The sequence below is a fragment of the Netta rufina genome (genome assembly GCF_964035555.1).
Source record: "Netta rufina genome assembly, chromosome: 2".
NCBI lineage: Eukaryota > Metazoa > Chordata > Aves > Anseriformes > Anatidae > Netta > Netta rufina.
Window position 1 is genome coordinate 118135018 of NC_140124.1, and position 19323 is coordinate 118154340.

At 37.0% G+C, this 19323-nt stretch overlaps 2 protein-coding genes across 3 annotated transcripts in view; one reads left to right on the forward strand and one right to left on the reverse strand.

Annotated features, from left to right (window-relative positions):
- Positions 1-9738, forward strand: part of RGS20 (regulator of G protein signaling 20) — a gene marked incomplete at both ends in the record, with an annotated part of 45487 nt that extends 35749 nt beyond the window's left edge. The window contains 4 exons of the mRNA XM_084283260.1: positions 1871-2019; positions 7088-7174; positions 8024-8258; positions 9550-9738. Of these exons, the coding sequence (XP_084139386.1) occupies positions 1871-2019; positions 7088-7174; positions 8024-8258; positions 9550-9738 (660 nt within the window). The remainder of the gene's footprint in view (positions 1-1870; positions 2020-7087; positions 7175-8023; positions 8259-9549) is intronic.
- A 5687-nt stretch (positions 9739-15425) lies between these two features.
- The window catches only part of LOC311207238 (transcription elongation factor A protein 1), a 49766-nt gene continuing 45868 nt past the window's right edge, over positions 15426-19323 (reverse strand). The window contains exons 8-10 of one of the 2 annotated variants that reach the window (XM_084283197.1): positions 17785-17931; positions 16811-16882; positions 15426-15716 (exon numbers count right to left, since the gene is read on the reverse strand). In XM_084283197.1, coding sequence (XP_084139323.1) covers positions 15708-15716; positions 16811-16882; positions 17785-17931 — 228 coding nt within the window. In that variant the 3' untranslated portion in view covers positions 15426-15707. The remainder of the gene's footprint in view (positions 15717-16810; positions 16883-17784; positions 17932-19323) is intronic. The other variant, XM_084283199.1, reaches the window with a different exon arrangement.

Below are 19323 nucleotides of genomic sequence, written 5' to 3' on the forward strand. Positions count from 1 at the left end.
AAAACATGCTTTATCTGCTACAAGTATCTTTCAAAACAAGTCTTCACCACATAAGTGACCAAAAACTACTTGCCTATTCAATGAGAAAGTTGGTCTACATCTGCCAAATAAAAACGAAAACGCGTAACTCGATCTGAAAAAAAAAAAGTGTTGAATTTATTTTGCTCAATCCTTCCCTTTCTGTAAGTTGTGTGAGAAGTCATGCAGTGCTGAACATTCATAAAAATGTGTAGTGCCAGAAAACTTTCAAGTTAGGGGAATGATTCAGAAGTAAACCAAAGAGCACAACACGACTGGGCTGTACAGCTACTTCATCAAAGATGTCAAAGGACAATTCTGAAGAAGAACCTGAGATGGCAACAGTGGATCCAGAAAGAGTTTTGTTTAACTAAGTCGTAGTGGGGTGAAGTGGGGAGGAAGAGTGGATTCCTCCTATTTCCACCATCTTTTACCTTTCTGCTTGGAAAAAAGCAAACAGGAACCACTGTCAGTTCAATTGTAAAATGGATTAGAGAGATGAATTTATGAACTATCCACATAAAACATCTCAAGAGAAAGAGTGGCTGGATTAGGCTATATAGACAGCATACATTTAATTCCAAATTATGCTTTTCTAATAATTAATAATTGTTTAATGTCCAAGAAAGCCTGAAATGCTGTTAGATATAGTATCATCCCAACAATGCTTTATAGTTCTTTACTTTCTAACTGAAATACAAAAATGCATTATTTTTTTAAAAAAGATAGGTATCTGGAAAGGAATTAATACTTATTATTTTAATATTATAAAACTCCAAAGGAAAGAAATCTGAATTTACAGGTGTACTCTGCATTTCACATTTATGTTTCCACATTTTGAAATGAAAAATGTCCTGAGTTTTTTGGAAGCTATGTCCTTTTTCTGATTTTCTGTTTCTGGTCATTTAGGAATTGCTTGTGAGAACAGGCCTGCGGAGTTACCAAATTGGTTATCATTTCTATCTGCATCGTTCTTATGTTTTATTTCTCCTGCAAAACTGGAGCATCTTCTACTCAGCATGTCATACGTCTTTCCCTTGGGAGAGTGGGTGGTTCTCATAAAAACAAAATAAAAACTATTAAGCTCTATAATAGAAAAACAAATTCAGCAGGAAAAAAAAAAAATCCAGCAGAATTTAGTGCTGCACTCTGCTAAAATAAATCCACTTACTTCTGGCACTTCTGAAGCCTGTGACAATGTCCCCGCATCCTCCCTCCAAGTTACAACACTACTTCCTAAACTTTACTGAACATTTTAGAGAGGAAGGCAAGTTCTAACTGTCTGGTGTTCAGCTCATCAGATTGTGTTTCAAGTGTGATATTAAATTACCAACATACAACTAACATCTGTAGCAACTGATTTTAGTTCCCCTACAATCATCACAGCCTCACAAGGTTCAGCAACCTGAAAAAACCTACCTGCAAAGGGAGATCTTGCTACAGTAGGGTGGCTAGCTATGGATCCAAGAATCAACCTTGCAAGTCAAAAACCTCAGGAAATCCCTTGCAACCACTAGGCTTGTATGCCAGTGCCCTGAGAGCTGTGGCTCTCCAAGAACAGACACACCTCACTTCACCAGCATGCTCCTAGGCTCCCTATTCTCATTTGTATTCCCATTTGTGTGCAGAACTCATTGGCCCCTTGCCTTCCATCACAGCACTTCAATGAAACGCGTGAATTTTCCACAGGACTCAACACCTCGGAGATTTGATAGCGAATAAAAGGAAGCATTTAGCTTCTTGGTTCTTTTGAAGCTGTGGCTTTCCGTAGTTCTTGGTAAGGTTTTTGTAACAAAAGCAAAATAAAATAAAAACACGTGTCTTACTTTCCCCTTCTCTTTTTGTCTTGCAGCCCATGGGATCGGAGCGGATGGAGATGCGCAAGCGGCAGATGTCCACAACCCAGGAGACCCCGGGCGCTGCACAGGCTCAGCACAGCACGGGCAATCGAGGGTCCAACGCCTGCTGCTTTTGTTGGTGCTGCTGCTGCAGCTGCTCATGGTACTACACGCTCTTATTCAAGCCTCTGGGGAACGGAGTAGCAGGGGAGGGAGGTAACAGGCAGCGTGTAGGACAGCATAAGCTAAACAAAACACCTGGGAAATTCGGCAGGGCTGGGACCGTGAGAGAGATGACTGTGCGCTAGTACTAGACACAGCCTTCTGCTGTAGTGCATTTTTTCCCACTGAAATAATGGATATTTATGTAAAAACTCTGTAAAGTATCATCAGAAGAGATCAGAGTAAGAAAGCATTTTAAAAGATATTTTAGTTCTTGCCTTAGCCTTCCTCTAGGCTTTGCAGGTGCACACCTATACACATGGAAGTGACCCCCCTTTTAATGAAGCTCAGCTAACACGTTCAGCTGAAGTTTTAAGAAAACACCACAACAATGTAGCAGTAAAAAAAGTGTTTTTTCCTATGGGTATTAAGGGCTCTGTAAAGTACTCTTACATGCCTCCTTTTAGAAATCCTCCTGATCCTCACTCTGCATACTTCTGCTGGAGAGCATCCAGCTCTGATTCGATTTCTACCTATATAGCTATTCACCCCTAGACAAAATTGCCATTCTGTTTATCAGGATTTCATACCTAAATAGATACCTTCCTCTAAAGCATTTCTACACAACTCCAGTTATGCAAAAAGGGAGCTATATGGCTAGTATGCCTTTAACACACAGAAATTATATTCTCAGTGCCATTTTATGCAGTACCAAAAGCAGCACTTATTGAAATCAGATCTATTTTTATTTAAAAAAAAAAAAATAAAAAGGAGCAAAAAAAATCATGTATTAGGTAAATAGTTATGGTGATGTCCAAAAGCCTGGTTATATCACAGCTCTGCACTTTAAAATGCGTACTCTGCTAATGCTATGGTACCAAATGGCTTGCATCTCAGCCCGTGGCTCCAAAAAGCACTCCCTTTCTGTTGTCCAACTTAAGGTCAGAGCTTGCAACACCTGAACAGCTGAAGGAATAGGACAAGCTTAACCAATCCCTACGTAACTGCATGTGTGAGGATATATCTTGCTTTTTTAACGTTTTTTTGGAAACAGAATGAAAAATCGAACACACACACACACACTTTTTTTTTTTTTTTTTTTTTTTTTTAATTTCCTTGTATCTGTTTTTTTCTGCTGCTTGTTCTTAGCCTTCTCCTTGAACTGGCAGTTCTTACCTGGTATATCACATTCTAAATGAATACTTCACTGCTTATACTAGTTATAAGAATCATCTGACCACGTTTTTGAATAATACCAGTGATCCTCAGTCACCGCCAGTTTTTAAACCATCTTTCACTTGTTTCTCAACACCTTACGCCTTGAAGTTTTACTCTGCCATTACACCTGTTGCCACCGCTGTGTACTTCTCAGCCTCGAGCTTCACCTGGGCTCTCAGTAAAAACTGAAAGCAATTCCAGAATATGTAATAGTTTTGGATTTAGGATTGGGACTTAGGAGCAGCATAGACTGTATTAAAGGGAGTTAGGAGTAGGTGTAAGAATTCATTAGTCAGGAAACTAATAACCAAGTGTCCATTCCAACAGATCTGTTGTCATTAATTAGCAGCGTCAACCCATGGCACCTACAATTCGTATGAATTTAACCCTTGGGATTAGAGACTTTAAAAACACTGCATGCATTATTAAATAAGGATGAGGCAGAACACAATTCCAAAGAACTCCCACTGCAAGATGTTGAACAGGAAAATTAATCAAGGAAGCACAGCAAGAGAGGAAAAGGAATCACTTGATTCCTTAAAGTAATGATTTGTTCACTTTCTCTCTCATATCAGCTCCTCCAGATCCAGCTGATTCCATTCAAATTTCAAGTAAAGCTTGCTGCACTCAGTTCTGTTTCTGTTTGGGCCCATTATTAATGGCTGAGACCAGAAGTTGCACTGAAATAAAGACAAGTCTTAAACATCCATAGGAGTTCAGCCAAAACACTGACAGCAAGCTGAATGCTTCTTATAAACACACTATCCACCACATAAGCACTTCAGAGCAAGTAAACCTGGCACTGAGGTGAAGGGTAGAAGTCATAAAACAACCTGCCTGGCCAGACAGGGAATCTATTCACCATTACTTCCCCCTTACACACATGTACCAGCAGTTAGAAGTAAATGCTTTAGAGAAGAACATGAGCAGTAAGGGCAGAGCAGGCTCATCATTCCTCTGCTGTTGGTACTCAGCTTATCAGAAGTTATACAGACCCAACTCTGCCTTAATGCAAACAGTGAATATCTTGTAGGGTCAAAAAGCTTCGTTTTTTGCAAGATGTCAAGTACTCTGGCTCTGATTCGACAAAGCTTTTCAGCAGGTGCATTGAGGTAAACTAAGGTAACGTTTAGAGAGAGGTAATTACTGTGCCTGGTCAGGATTGGAGTTTGTTACCTCGCAGAGTGGTACCTATGTTAAAGCCTCGCTATACAAATACCAGTGTCATCTGAACAACTGTCCAGTGCCATCTCAAGTGGCTCAGGTTGGAGCTGCATGTTACACATACAAGCATCTTTCTATAAAAGAAAAAAAAAAATCTGTCAAATCAGAGTGCATAAAAATTGCATTCCATCTTTTAAATTGTTGCTAAACTGCTTTTTTTAATGTCTTACCTGATATTCTTGAGAATGCTCATTATCTGTGCATCCCACTATTCAAACAATTCAGAGAAAGCAATTTACTCAGAGTGTGTTAAATTACCCAAATTTCATGATGCTTAAAATTCCTATTTGCATTTCAGAATCATCTGGGAAACCAATACAAGCTCCAAAACAGAGCAGCTTGTTTTAGCTTTAAAATAATTTGTGATTTCTTGTAGAACAATTGTTTTCTAGTAGCAAGAAATGCAAAACAAACCGTAATTAAGCTATTTTTATTTCCTATTCATAAAGCCTTTCCTCAAAATAGCTCAAGTGCTTTGAGCAGAAAAATTATGAATAGGAGCAAAAATAACAGTCTGCATGAGTCATGCAGCTGAGTTGCAGAACATCCAATATTCAGCATACTCCTAATAGTAGACATAGAAAGAAAAAATGGTGAAACAAGTCTCTCAGCCAGATTCTCACAGCCTGTGTTCGCACTACAGTTAAAACTCAAGCCCGCAGTCCGTCACTCTTCCAAAACCTGAGAAGATGCAGCATTGCACGTTTAGTCTCTTTGCTATGTTTACCTGTACATTTCTGGGAAGTCGGCCAGCCTGCAGGGGTACTTTGTGAGACATGGCGTGTTCTCTTAAGGAAACTTCATTTCATCTTTCTACCCTTCTGCGCATTATCCTATGAAAACTGAAATCCTTTCCATCGGATCTGATGGCTCCTTCAGATTAATAACTCTGACAAGCACATAAATTCTTGTGTATGTGTGTGAGGAATGCACAATATACCACTTCTCAAATTAAAAAGGCCAACACTACTGGTACTTAGTAAAAGTCTGAATCCCGTAGTCCCAAAGAGAACAGAGCACTAACATTCTTTAACTACTTGTTTTCTTTTCTGAAAAAGCGAAATCAAATAGTTCATTGGTTTGAATGTATGGTTCAGATGTTGCAGAAAAATGTGTTTGCAGTAGGCACCATGCCTGCTCTCAAACTTCACAACAGGAAAGTTTTGCTACCTCTTCAACGCACACCTTGGCAAAGAGAAATAACACCTCTCTCCCCTATTGTCAAGCCTCCAGCCACTCTTCTCAAACCTTAAAATGTTACAATTCTCCATCCTCCATAATTATGGAGATTATGGACTACCACTGGAGAGAGCAAGAGAAGGAGTAAGCAGTAAATAGTAAGGCTGCAAATAAGACAGAGCCATGAGCTTAAAAGGAAGAATGGAAATAAGAATCAGCTGGTTTAACAAAAAGCCTTGCTAGGGGTAAATGAGATTCTTAGGGATTAAGACATCAAAACTGTCACAACATTTACATTGAAGTAAAATACAAATGAAGGAACGGAGTTTGTTATTTTCCTAGAATTTGTAACAACTGTACTGCTTTATTTCAGCTGAGGGATTTGTTTCATATAAGGTACTGTCTGTAATTCACTGGGACTTTGCTTCTTGACAAACTCCAAGCAGTTTTACAGATTATATGAACGTATGTGTGCGCACCTGTATTTCTCACTAAACTATGGTAATCTAGAGTACAGTCCCCATGTGCTAAAAGGAAACATTCATATGCTGAAATTCAGTATCAAAAGAACTCTAAAAGGATTTTTTTTTTTTAAACAACTAACTACTTACTTATATTGACCTTTGAGAAAAGCAGCTGGAGTTGACACCTACCCTTCCAAGGGTCATTAAAAATTCTCAGTGATCACTAGTGACTGCAGCACAATTTTTTTTCTTTTAATGCTACAAACAAGCTAATACTCATTTCCAGTCAAACATAGTCAAAAAGATATTTAACAATGATCTGCTGTTTGTCTACAGGCCTCAAATTTGGATGCATATACTAGCATTTACTTAATGCTGCAGTTCATAACCACACAACGTGGCTGTGTCTACATGTGATCTCTGAAGGATGCTTGCTCTTTCAACAAGGCATACAGAAGGATCTACCTTGCTTAGAGCTTCAGCTCCAGCTCCTGAATTCAGGCTTTCTTGAGTAATGCGGTGTCACCACTTTAAACCAGAATCTCGGCACTCATCATGCCCTATGGATATAAAAAATAGCCAGGGTGCAAAAAGAAAAACAAACAAACAAGCAAGCTTGAAGTTTAGCTTGCATAAAACCACTGCATCAAGTGTAACTCATGTGAGAACACTGCATCAAGCACACAATCAACACAGCATAATAAACCTCAATGGAGTACAGAGAGATTTTGTAGCTATTAAAGGCTCCTTGTGTGTACGTACACTTTCTACACAATGCTATATGTGATATGATATTGCACAGTTCTAAGTTTGCAGGTTTACACAACAGCAGAGCTAGCATCAGAGTATAATTATGAGTACTGTGGCTACAGTTAGCTTCTGTTCTTTTAGCTGATTTTTTATTTTTTTAAATATTAGAGAAGCATCTGCTGTATGTTCATTCTTTCCCTCTATAAAACTGACAAATTAATTGCTACCTTGCAGTCTTACTGTTAGAAATCAAGAGGAGGAGAGAACAAGGAGAACATCCCATGAACTCCAAGCAGAGGGTATTCCAAACTGCGAGGAAAGGTATGGTCTTTCTGAAGTGTTCTGTCAAACTAAAAATGAAACAAACCCAAACCACGCTAAATCAAGTGAATCCCCTGACATGTGCAACTAACTACTATTATCCATTTGTCATTTGAGCTGAATTTGCAAGTCATCTGTCTCTTGCCCCCTAAAGAACCAGAGGTCTGATCTATAATTTTTTACCTTATTTATATGCAGTATATAAACAAATCCCAACTCTCACAGTACAACAATAAAAAAGCATAGTAATTACAGATTCCTTTTTTTTTTTTCCTGAAATATTTTTTAAATACATCCTTTTCCCACCCAGAAAATACACACCGAAGCTAACTACTAGCTCTCAGCCTTAAAAAAAGGAATAAATACAAAGGGGAGCTCAGATCCTCTTGAGAATCAGGTAATTGTCTCTTACCAGTTAGGCAAACAGACAGGAGCCCCGCTGAAGTTGTAACAGACCGTGTCTTTTATAGTATTTGGATTCTTACTTTTTAAATATTTTCATTGAATTTTAACAATAATTCCACAGGAACTATTAGGAATTAAAAAAAAAAAGAAAAAAAGCTTAATTGTTGCTGAGGCACTTTTTTACTGCAATTACTTAGAGCAGTAAAGTGCAATTTCTGCAAAGTACAGGTGATCATCTTCATCTGAGCTTTTGAGAGAAAAAAGCATCTTATAAATATGTTTACTGGAGTTTACACCTAGGTAGCTGCAGTGCAGAATTCAGAGGCACGTGAGCCTTGCATTTTTGTTCCATCGCGATGGCAGATGCCTCCTGCCAGATGAAAAGCGTTGAAAGCAACAATCACTCATTTCTCTCTTCTTGCCCTCCTCTCCTCCTTCCTCCAGCCCTGCTCCTACTCTTGAAGAAGTAAATGCCTGGGCTCAATCATTTGACAAGCTGATGTTTACGCCAGCCGGCCGAAATGCTTTCCGTGAATTTCTACGAACAGAATTCAGTGAAGAAAACATGCTTTTCTGGATGGCCTGTGAGGAACTGAAACAGGAGTCCAACAAAAGTGTCATTGAAGAAAAAGCAAGGCTAATTTATGAAGATTACATTTCTATCCTTTCTCCAAAAGAGGTATATTACTTTCCCTAATACATTCTTTGATGCCATTTTGCACAGTTAATTCTAACGTGTTTAAAGCCACAAAAATACCCAGGAATAACTCTTCTTTCCCTGTGCTCCCACATTTCACTGCTAACAAGGAGAGATCTAGGGCTAAAAGGCAAACCTTGAGGTGAGAGTCAGTACTACTTTCAGTACTACTTTCTTTTTGGCTAGAAGAACACACTTCCTATGCTCCCTTGATGTGCTGATGTGAAGGATTTAGTTTGATGCATAACTAATGTACAGATGAAGATTTTATCCTTAAGTTTTATCTGTTGGACAAATCAGCATGGATTTTGTTTGGTGTGTGTCTGTGTGTGTGGAGATTGGGTCTCCAAAAGCAAAGTAACCACAAAGAAAGTGTTGCTTGCACAGCACAAACTGCTCTTGTGCAATATGTTCAACTTGCATGATTGCAAAGCACAAAGAGCAGCTGACAAAGTACAGCACAGAACAAAGCCTCCAGCTTCTTGAAATTTCAAACCTACTTGTCTCCTTGCTGCTAACAAGCATGTCAAATTTCAAAGACATCTCAGTTCACGGTTTGAATATAATCCTAGAAGTATGCTGGAATTTTAAACCCTTCTATTTTCCTAAAAAATTCATACACTCCATTATTTGTGGTGCAAGCTGTACGTATAAAAATAATGTTTAAATCTAGACGGTGCTTTCCAGTAATGTTAGCATCTTTCTACCTTCTAGTACTTGCAGGAAAAAAAATACAGCATAAAAGTGGTGCTTGGAATCATTATGTAACCATACTTTCAGTCCACATCAATTCATTCTGCTTTTTAACATAGGAATTTGATTAAGCAACAGCTTCCCAGGTTACAGCTTCCGTCTGCGTCATCCTGCTTACTCCAAATTCAGTCTCTTTCCAAAAGCGCTACTTCCCGAGGAAACAAACTGTCACAAAACATTACAGAGCCTCTCTACTACGGAGCAGGATGCTGGGCTGGGAATAGCCTACCAGTCTCTCAGGTTTTAGTAACAACGGGATTGCAGGCAGTGCTATTCAAAGTAAGGTTGCTCCAGTGAGAAAGTTTCTCTAACCACATACTCAGCAGGTTACTACTGCCAAATTTGAGCAGTCATTTTTACTGTAAGTATATTTAACAGTCCTTAGACTCTGGAAGGACACCACCTGAAGCTATTCAAAATACTTGCTTTTTCAAGCCAATAGAACAACACAAAAAAAAAAAAGCAAAATCAGCTACTGTACACCACTATTATTTACATGACTTTTTATTTTAATATGCAGGTCAGTCTGGACTCGAGAGTAAGGGAAGTTATTAACCGAAATATGCTGGAACCCTCACAACACACCTTCGATGACGCACAGCTTCAAATTTATACCTTAATGCACAGAGACTCCTACCCACGGTTTATGAACTCTGCTATTTATAAGGACTTGCTTCGGTCCTTATCTGAAAAATCCATCGAAGCATAGGATTTTTTTCTTAAATGTATTTATTTTAAAACAATGGGACTCTGGGCTATACCAATCAACAGGGAATTTAGTATTGATCGGATATTTACCTGAAAATAACTCAGGCAAGTTTTACTACAGACTGAATGTTTGAAACCCACACAGGGCTCTGACACAATCAGCTTACTGCAGTTTCTGATCAAATCAAGTATTACTTTGGAAAAGAGAATGAAGAGAAGATGTTAACGTTAAAAAAAAAAAAAAAAAAAAAGAACCCAGTATTTTTACAATGCAGCATGCAACTCACACACAGATCTCTTATAATGTGTATCTGAAGTACAAATGCCAACTGAGCATGAAAACTAATTTTTAAGTGGAGTGCCAGAATTTTCTTGAAAGCCAAATCAGTTGCCCCCATCCTCACTGTGACCAAAGTAAAAACAGTTGTACTGGCAAAATCTGGGTTACACTAAACTGCATTTCACAACCTCTATGAATTGTGCCTGGCACAGGTACACACCACTTCCCTTGGTATATTTAAGGTGCATACAATGTGATAGTGGAAATCAGTATGGCAATCTCAAGTTTATGGAAGCTAATGGTTGAAATAATGATGCCTATAAAACCTTTTGCTGAAAAAATGTTATTTTATTACTAGAGTCTGCTGAAAGCATTTTTAAGTTCATATTGTTCATGTTTATAAAGTTAAATTATTTAATTAAGAGGAAGAAGAGTCTGGGCATTTAAATTCTCAAATAAAGCACAATTCTCACATATTTATCTTCCTTCTGTAGGGATGTAAAAAGCATTTCACTATTTGTTCCTGAAAGGATGGTGGTATCAATCATCTTGGTTTTGTACATATTAAATTGTCCTGTTAGCTGACAGAGCTTCTATGGTTTATATAACAGATATTTGTACATTACATTGAGAAAAGAAGGAAGCCGGCACTATCCTGTTCCACAGCACTATTTCAGACTGTCCAAAAGAAAAGCAACATCTCCGTCCACTAATAAACTCCATTCATTACAGTATCCCCAAAGCATTGCACTTGATTTCCAGTCCTATCTCAAAATTAGTAATCACAGGAAGCAGTAGGAAGAAAGTAAGCTGAATCTGCACAATCCGTTTGAAGATCTGTTATTCTCGTAAATTCTTCATTTTAAATTACATGATCCACTACAATTCCACTGTATTAAACTTTGGGGCTTACAGTGGACTTCCATTAAACTGTAGCTTTACCCACACATTTATTCAAATGAACCAAATTGGGCAAATTCTAGAATTTGGGCAATTTGGTTCTAGAACCAAATAAGGCAGAATTTAGGAGATCCATTTGTTTCCTTAATACTCTAGCCAGGAGACATGATCTTCCCTTAGTGCATTTGCAGTATCAAACAAATAGTAAGGAGCTTTCTCATTGCATAGCATCACAGGAGGAGATCTGATACAAGGTAAGTTAACAACAGCTATGAACTGGTTTCTATCATCTTCCAAAACCAAAACAGTTTTCAACACACCATTTAGAAATATAGAGAAAAATAATACACCCTGAGAGCAACAAAAAAGGTTGAATTCCTTCTGTATACTACTACTGAGGACATGAATCATATCACAGAATCACAGAATGGTTGGAAGGGACCCGAAAGGTCACCTTGCTCACACCCTCCTGCCACTAGACCAGGTTGGACAGGGCCTTGTTATGGTCCAGTTAGGGATTGTGACTGCTTCATGTTTGGACATTGGTCATCTCAGCTGACTTTGTAGTAGACATACCCCCAAAGCACGAACAGTACACTCTTGGTTTATGGAAAATATTACACGACAGGCAGTAACTTCAACAAAAGATCAAACAAGACCTGTTGGTAAGGCAGCATTCACGGGAGCCTGCAGTCAAACTGAGGATGCCATAGCTGCTCTTTTAATCAGGTCGGGTGAGACTGCTCTAAGCTGACAAAGTAAGTTTAACTAGGTCAAATTCTGCTTGCTGGAAAGATCAGACACACACACATCAGAAAAAGTTCAAAGTGTATCATTTCATGAGATGGATGATACAGTTTCTTTTAACTTATCTCTCTTCCCTGCAAAGATACCTCATTAAGAGCTGGAAGACAGACTGAACACTCATGCTTTACAGCAGACAATATATTCTATTATCCTGCAAGAAAGAGATACACTGAAATTAAAGAGGAGACAAAGCTATATTGGCTTGGGCAGTTCTATGGCTAACATCAGACCATTAAAAGCAGTGATTTCTAAACTTACTTTCCATGTGCCATAACACCTAAGCACTACTTTTGCATTACAACATCTGATGTTTAAAATGCCCATCTTTCCTTAAAAATCTTCAACATTTATCCTTTGTTTTAGATTCAAGCTTTCACTCTACATCAGTGGCACAATGCTTGTCCCCAGGTATCCTGAGAAGATCTCAAAAAATACACAACCCCCCCCCCAATAAACCACATTATTCCGAGGATGTTTAATGTTGGATTTAATTGAAGGGGGAAAAAAAGGCAAAACAAAAACCCACCAGCGTAAGACAGATTTTTTAACTGCATTTCATTACTTTGTACTTGCTAATTACGCACAAACTTTTCTCAGGGCAAATGTGAATTACACTGAAATGTTACAGTGGAGATGCTGTTCTAGGACTTGGAGGAGAAAACAATGATATTGACGCAAGATATTATTTATAATTCATAAAGTAAAAACACCACAAAGTCGATTTATCCTAGCTTGAAAATAAGCGTGGCTGGCTTGCCTTGGCATTTACCTAACTGCAGGATATCATTAAGCTGTAGCAACTTTCCAGTCCACTGCTATTTTCTTCAATGTCTGCTCTTTACAAACCAGTAGCTCCCACTGAACACGCATACTGTTAAAGACTGCTCTTTCCATGAGCCTGCTAAGTAGTATTAAAATTGTATGGGCTCCTTCAGCCAGCGTATTGTGCTTTGCACTGACCTTTACATTCCAAAGTAATTAGCACAATACAAATGAGAAGAAAAAAAAAAAAAAAAAAAAACAGAGCCCAAAACATTCTACTATATAGATTAAAACTGATCACAAACGTTATGCATTCTTCCTGATTAAAAAGAATAGCTGAAACAGAAAGCGATCAGTGATCATCTATCTCAATGTCATCTTCAAACAAGGTTGCTCTAAACAGAGCACACACAAGTATTCTGCCTTAAATGGTATCAGTATCATGACAATAATAAAAGATTTTCTATACTAATCCCACATTTTCTATGCTTATCCCAAATCTTTATAAATCGTCTAAAAAAAATAAATAAATAAGTCAAGAGCAGTGATGATCTACCAAAACAGAAGACACATCAAAAAGATGGTCAGGACAAAATAATTTTAAACCCCAACATTCTCCTGTGCGTGTTAACAGGATTATGTGTGAGGAGATACCTTCCAGCTAAGGATCCAGAAGCCAGAAGTGTTTTCTGAGCAGCAGGAACCTAAAGCCTTTCAAACAAGAACACAAAGATGGCACTTCTTAAATACCTTTTCTCACACCACCTTTAAGAGGAATAAGCCTGGGAGAAGTGAAGCACCTGTTGCACAGATGTGCATCCAAAGCTCACTGCTGAGCATGTTCATTTTTGGACTCCGGTAAACAAAATGAAGCAAGAAGGGATTTTAGGCACCTATGGTTTCTTTTGGATCTACTTCTTGGACTTCACCCTTCTCCTGCAAGAAAGAAACTGTCCTCTTTACTGCAAAGTGAGGGGTGAAGCTGCTACCATGGCTGTAAGGTAACATCAGGTGAAACAAACATTTTATTTGAACTCCTGCTGGATACACCTACAACGAAGAAAACAATATTGCAGTTCTAACTCTTTTAATAAAGTCCAGATGTAATTTGGTAAGTACAGACAGACAATTACCGTATTTTCCTCAAATAGGAATTTTCTTGCCTGTCACCGATGTGCATGAAGATTAAAGGGCAAGCAGCATGAGGAAGATCATGCAAACCAATTTCTGCCTGTCCTTTATATATTTTTGAACATATATATATATAATATATACATATATAACATATGTATTTTGCTTTGAACAGAAACAGAAATTTAGGTCTCATCATCCAATTTGCAATCTTTTTTATCATAATTTTTTAGACTTGTTTCTTTACAAATGCACCCAAACACAGCACTGTCCAAAGTACTCATATCAAACAGCTGTGATTAGTTTGCTGCTCTCTTAAACAATATTTCTTTTTTTTTAAATAATCAATTATGCATCTAAGTAACTTCCGAAGAAGCATTCTTGCCAAAGGATCTACACATAGGCTGAAAATAAACCCATTCTGCTAATAGAAAAATAAATGTTTTCCAAATTAAGGAAGGGTTATCAAATAAGTTCAATTAAACATTTTTATACAAAATTATGGAAGAAACTTTGAAATGCTGAACAATGTTCTGCCTAAAAAAATGTTTAGATCCATAACTAAACTTTATTTTAAACATTTTTCCTTTCAACAGAAAAGCCACTTTTTCTTCCTTGAACGAACTGACTGGAAAAGTTTGCTCTATGAAGTATTTACCAAACACTTAGAGTCCCGCAAAGCTCGGGTGTTGTCACACTATTTTAATCTCGTGTTAAGACTACCTCCATCATGCAAAAACCACCCGCCAAAAAATTCATTTGTTTCCTTTACAGTCAATGAATTTATTCTCCAGGGACTGCACGTACTCTCCCCACCCTTCCCCACAAGTCCTATATATACTGTCAGGATGGACCTCCTCAGCCCCAGGCTTTGATAAATGAGATAACGTAGCCCTAGGTACAGCGTGAGATCTCCATCTCTTCTAAAGACGTTGACGTGTTCTTGTGGAGAGTGCATCTGAAAGTACTTCTAACCTCCTGCACTGTTAAAAAGCAGGCTGTAGCAAACCAGTTTTTCTATCATCCCACATATGGAAAAGGTTGTAGTTTTAAAAATTTATTCTTGCCTGCAGGTCTACGATTTACATCAGATATTCAACATCTCAAAATTCAGTTCATGAACAAAATGAATGCCATTCATATGACGTGAATTTAATATTAATTTCCCAGCCATTTTGTCTTGTCATGAATTGGTCAGCTTGGTGTCAGCAGGACAGGCCACAACAAAATGGTTTTGCTTATATACAACGTGTAAAGCAAAGTTGGTTTTCGAGCACAATAAGGAAAAGTGAACAACCAAATCAGATTTAACTGACTATTTTAAGATATTCCTAGAAATAATACCTACTGATAACATCTAAAATACATGCTTTGGGCAATAAAATAAATTGCATTGATCAAAGCTGGTTGCATAAACAAGCTTAACCAATCATCACAAAAGAGGTTACTGCATCCATTAATAAAGGTCCAAAACCCATGACCACAAATTTAGTCCAAGTTAAGAACTGGTATGTACACACCAGAGATTTAGTTAGCAAGCAGGTTCAACATAATTAAATTCAGTCAGGTACCTTGACTCTTTGCAAAATTAGTGAATACAGCAGCAAAAAGTAAATTCCAATCTTACAACCAAGCAAATGTGGAGAGGTAAAATACGTATCGGAAGAAGGTGTATGCTTCAGAATGTAATATATATAATATACGTACACACACACACACACAGTAAGTACATCATTCACATAGGGAAAAAAAAAAAAACACAGACTGATTACCAAAATTTTTAATTGATAGAATTTTAATGTGAACTTACTTATAAAAATGAAAAAATATTTTAACATTCACCATTACAGTTGAGCAACCTGGCCCTACCGACTATTAGCTATAGGAAGGCATTTAAGGAAATGTTGGTTGTGTCAAACCAAAGGCTAAATTCAGGCATGTATGCTGCTTTGAAAAAAAAAAAAAAAAGAAAAAGAAATAAGAAAAAGAAAAACAACTCATTTGCAGGAAGCTAGATGCTTAGCCTAGTTTTAAAGCTAATTACAAAATCCACTTTCATACTGGTCCAGATGTCTTGACAATTTCTTCTTCTAACAGAACTGTCAAAAGAAAAGAAACTTTATAAGGTCTTCACACAGCTTATTTCTAAATCCTTGCAAGAAGAAACAGTAATATGACTGTTACATATCCATAGTTAGGATATGGAAATTACTCGTTAAAGCATTTGCTTATATAATACAAACATTCCTTCACTCAAGCATTTTACAGAGACTTCCATAGCTGCCACCTTACAAAGGGTTTTAAGGACAAATGCACTTTTTCTACGTGATGCCTCAAACAACTTCTAAGCTTCATAAATTATTTAGATATCTCAGAGCACAGATTTGAACTGTATTCAGTAACAAGATGCATAAAAGAAGATGCATAAAAGATTTTTTTAAGCCATAATCTTAATGTATGCTATGCAACGTGGTTCTGCGGAGCTGCAGCCTTCTTAATATAGACTTAAAAAATGAAGACGTCTTGCTTTGTATTGCAAGCCTTCACATCTTAAGTACTAAATTTTAAAGGCTTTCATTCCAATAACGTATTTTGCCACTTGATTGGACCACTATTGCTCCTGAGAAGGTTTTTGATTTTGTTGTTGTTTGTTTTATAATCCCCATTTCCCAATCTTAAAAAAAAAAAAAAAAAATTAAAGCAAATTATCACTGTCCTACACTTAATCTGACACAGGAATATGGCAGCAGTTCTCTCTTTTTTATCCTCATTCTTTTCAGAGTAGAAAATACAAGGAAAAAGCAACACAAGGTGCAAAAAGGCCTATTCCACCCATCAAACCCACCCATCAACAGAGATTAAAAACAGTAGGAATATCTTTGGGTGAAGAATGGGAAAACACAGTGACTAACTTGCCACTTTTCTGTATGGCAATGCTTAGTACCTAAATGTCACAAGGTCTAAGTCAATATCCTGATTTTTTAGCCACCCCCAGCTAACCAGGTGTGTTCTCAACACCTTCAGTCAGTTTTCCAACCTAACACTATTTCACAATATCAACATATAATACCATTAATGAATTAAGAAACTACCACAAGTCAATAGAAACTCAGCTGTCATTTACTGTAAAACAGAAAATTAGCACAGCCTGGCTGTCTACTATCAGATATGCAGAACAGTCTAATAGTCTTACCTTCCATCTGTTTCCACATTCATTACAGACAACAAATGTTGTCATAGGTTCATCAGCACTGCGTGTTTGAACCTTTAGCAAAGGCAAGAGCCAGAGCAGAAAAGGAAAATTAGTACGTTCAACTTTTGTTAGCATGTGTTCAATGCAAAGGTTTAAAATCAAAGTGTAACATTAAGTAAATACATTTGGATTAAGAACATGAGTTAACTTTTTTTGTACCCATTGAAGACTTTTTGTTTGTTTGGACTGCAAAGTGATCATAAACTTACGTTTTAACAGATTTAGAAGCACTAAAATACCTATTTCAACATCAAAACTGTTCATATACTTCTAGGACAAAAAACTGCAGTAAAGCAGTTCAACTTTACATATATTTACAGATACAAAGGCTTAAAAGTCTCCCGATAAAAACACAGCTTTGTTTAAAGCAACTAACATAAAATACTAAATTATAAACATAGCTGATCCTGTAATCAAAATTACACACCCTGCAGCACTGCTAAGCAGATTAAAGCACTTCTTGTGCATATATTAAAATAGAAAAAGGTTGCAGGAACAACTGTAAATCAGTGCCTAAAATTAGTCAAATGGCAGGTTATATACATGTATTCACTTCCTCTCTTAGAAAAAAATGTTTATACATTACAACCAGCAAATTAGTTCTCATCCATATAAAACCAGATTATTAAATGTAATCAGAAGAATTAGCAAAAAAACAGGATTGCAAAGAAACTGGCATTTCAGTCTATATAAATACTCAGCTTAGATTTAAATAAAATCTTTAGTAAATTAATAGAAAAAACATTCTTCGTGTAAAAACATCTAAGTAGATCCAACAGTCTCCATGTATTTTGTAATTTGTTAGTATTTTGTTAAATGTTCATTTTGTAATTAAAACTTTTCTCTGACAATGTTTAGATGTACAGGATTTCAGCTTTGAAGAAGGAAAATGAACAGTCTCAATAGCCACGTACCTGGGTATACGTACAGTTCTTCTTTTTACACTTGCCACATGTAAACAGATCAGTTTGGGTACCTCCTGTTTTAGCCATCTGGTGCTCTCTGATAGCTTCTTTGGTCAGATTTTTGCGCATTTCTTTCAGCTCATCACTTGCCATTTCCTGTTATAGAAAAATTGCAGACAGTTTACTAGGGAGTTTTTGTTTTAAAGAAATCATCACTAGTATGCAAACCATACAATTCCAAACGCACATACTATTTCTTACCTAGAATCCATGAATAACTGCTCTATCAAAGGGCAAAGAAATTCTACAAAGTATTGCTTTTACAAAACTTGAGTTGGAATGTTTCAAAGAACACAAGCTACAAAAGGTGTCATATTTTTTTAATGCAGCTGAAGTTCAAACACCTGGAAACATTTATATGCAAACACATTTCTGAAGTTCAGAAGTGTAACAGATACATGGTAGGAGAGGATTTAAAAGGTCTCTTGAGGTAAAGAAAAAGGCCCTCTCCCTAGGTTAGATCTTTGCATAACTATCTCATTGACCTACAGATGATAGTGACTGCAGGAAGAATTTACACCATCTTGACTATTTACATATTTGTACAGAGAAATACAACTCTGCCATAATTTACCGCAGGTTAGCAGAAGTCCAAAAATCTTAGTATTTCTCGTTTAACCTTGGAAGTATGCTTCCCAAGCTAAAAATTGTACACCTCATCAAGTATGCACCTCAAAGCTGTTTGCTAAATTGCACATTCCCTTATTACCCTTATTACTGTATATCCTACAAACCCTCTGTTAGATGTACAGTGGACGCATCCCCTGTCATAACAACAAACCTTGTGTCAAGCCTGGATGCCAGGCAGTAACTCACAGAAAAAAAAAAAAAAAAGAAAAAAAAGTCCAAAAATCTGCTACGAAATCAATGCTATCAGGAACACGGGAGGAAAACAGAAAGGAACAGAAGTGTTGTTCCTCACAAAAAGAAAAAAAAAAAAAAAAAGATCATTTTTCAAACAGGCACAGGACCTGGTTTTAGATAAAATGTTTTTCCATTTGAAAAAAGAAAAAAAAGTAATATGCTAAATTTAATACTTCTCTGTTAGTTTGAGAGCCTGGATTGCCAGAGACCACGTTTCCTTTTCAGAGTGACTTCTACAAAATATGATTCCAAATAAAGGCTCAGACCGGATTTCTTCTTGTGCTGAAGCACTGTCATGGTAGGACAATGTAAACAGTAATGCCTATTACTAATAATTATCTGTCACCTAATAACTAATACTTGAAGAAATTTGGAACTTTTTTACTCAGGCTTTTCTTCTTCATTCAAGGCACTGTATCTAAAGCATGTAAATATAAATAGATATTAATTTACATCAGCAGCTTATTCCTATTGCAGTCAATAAAGAAACTGCAAATTTAATGGTGATGGTTGATGTATGTCAGAGCAAAGCTCAACAATGCTCTTCTACTGCCACACAAATTTTTTGATACTTTTCCCAAGTTCCTGGCAAAACAGATATTAAACCAGTGCCTACACTCAATG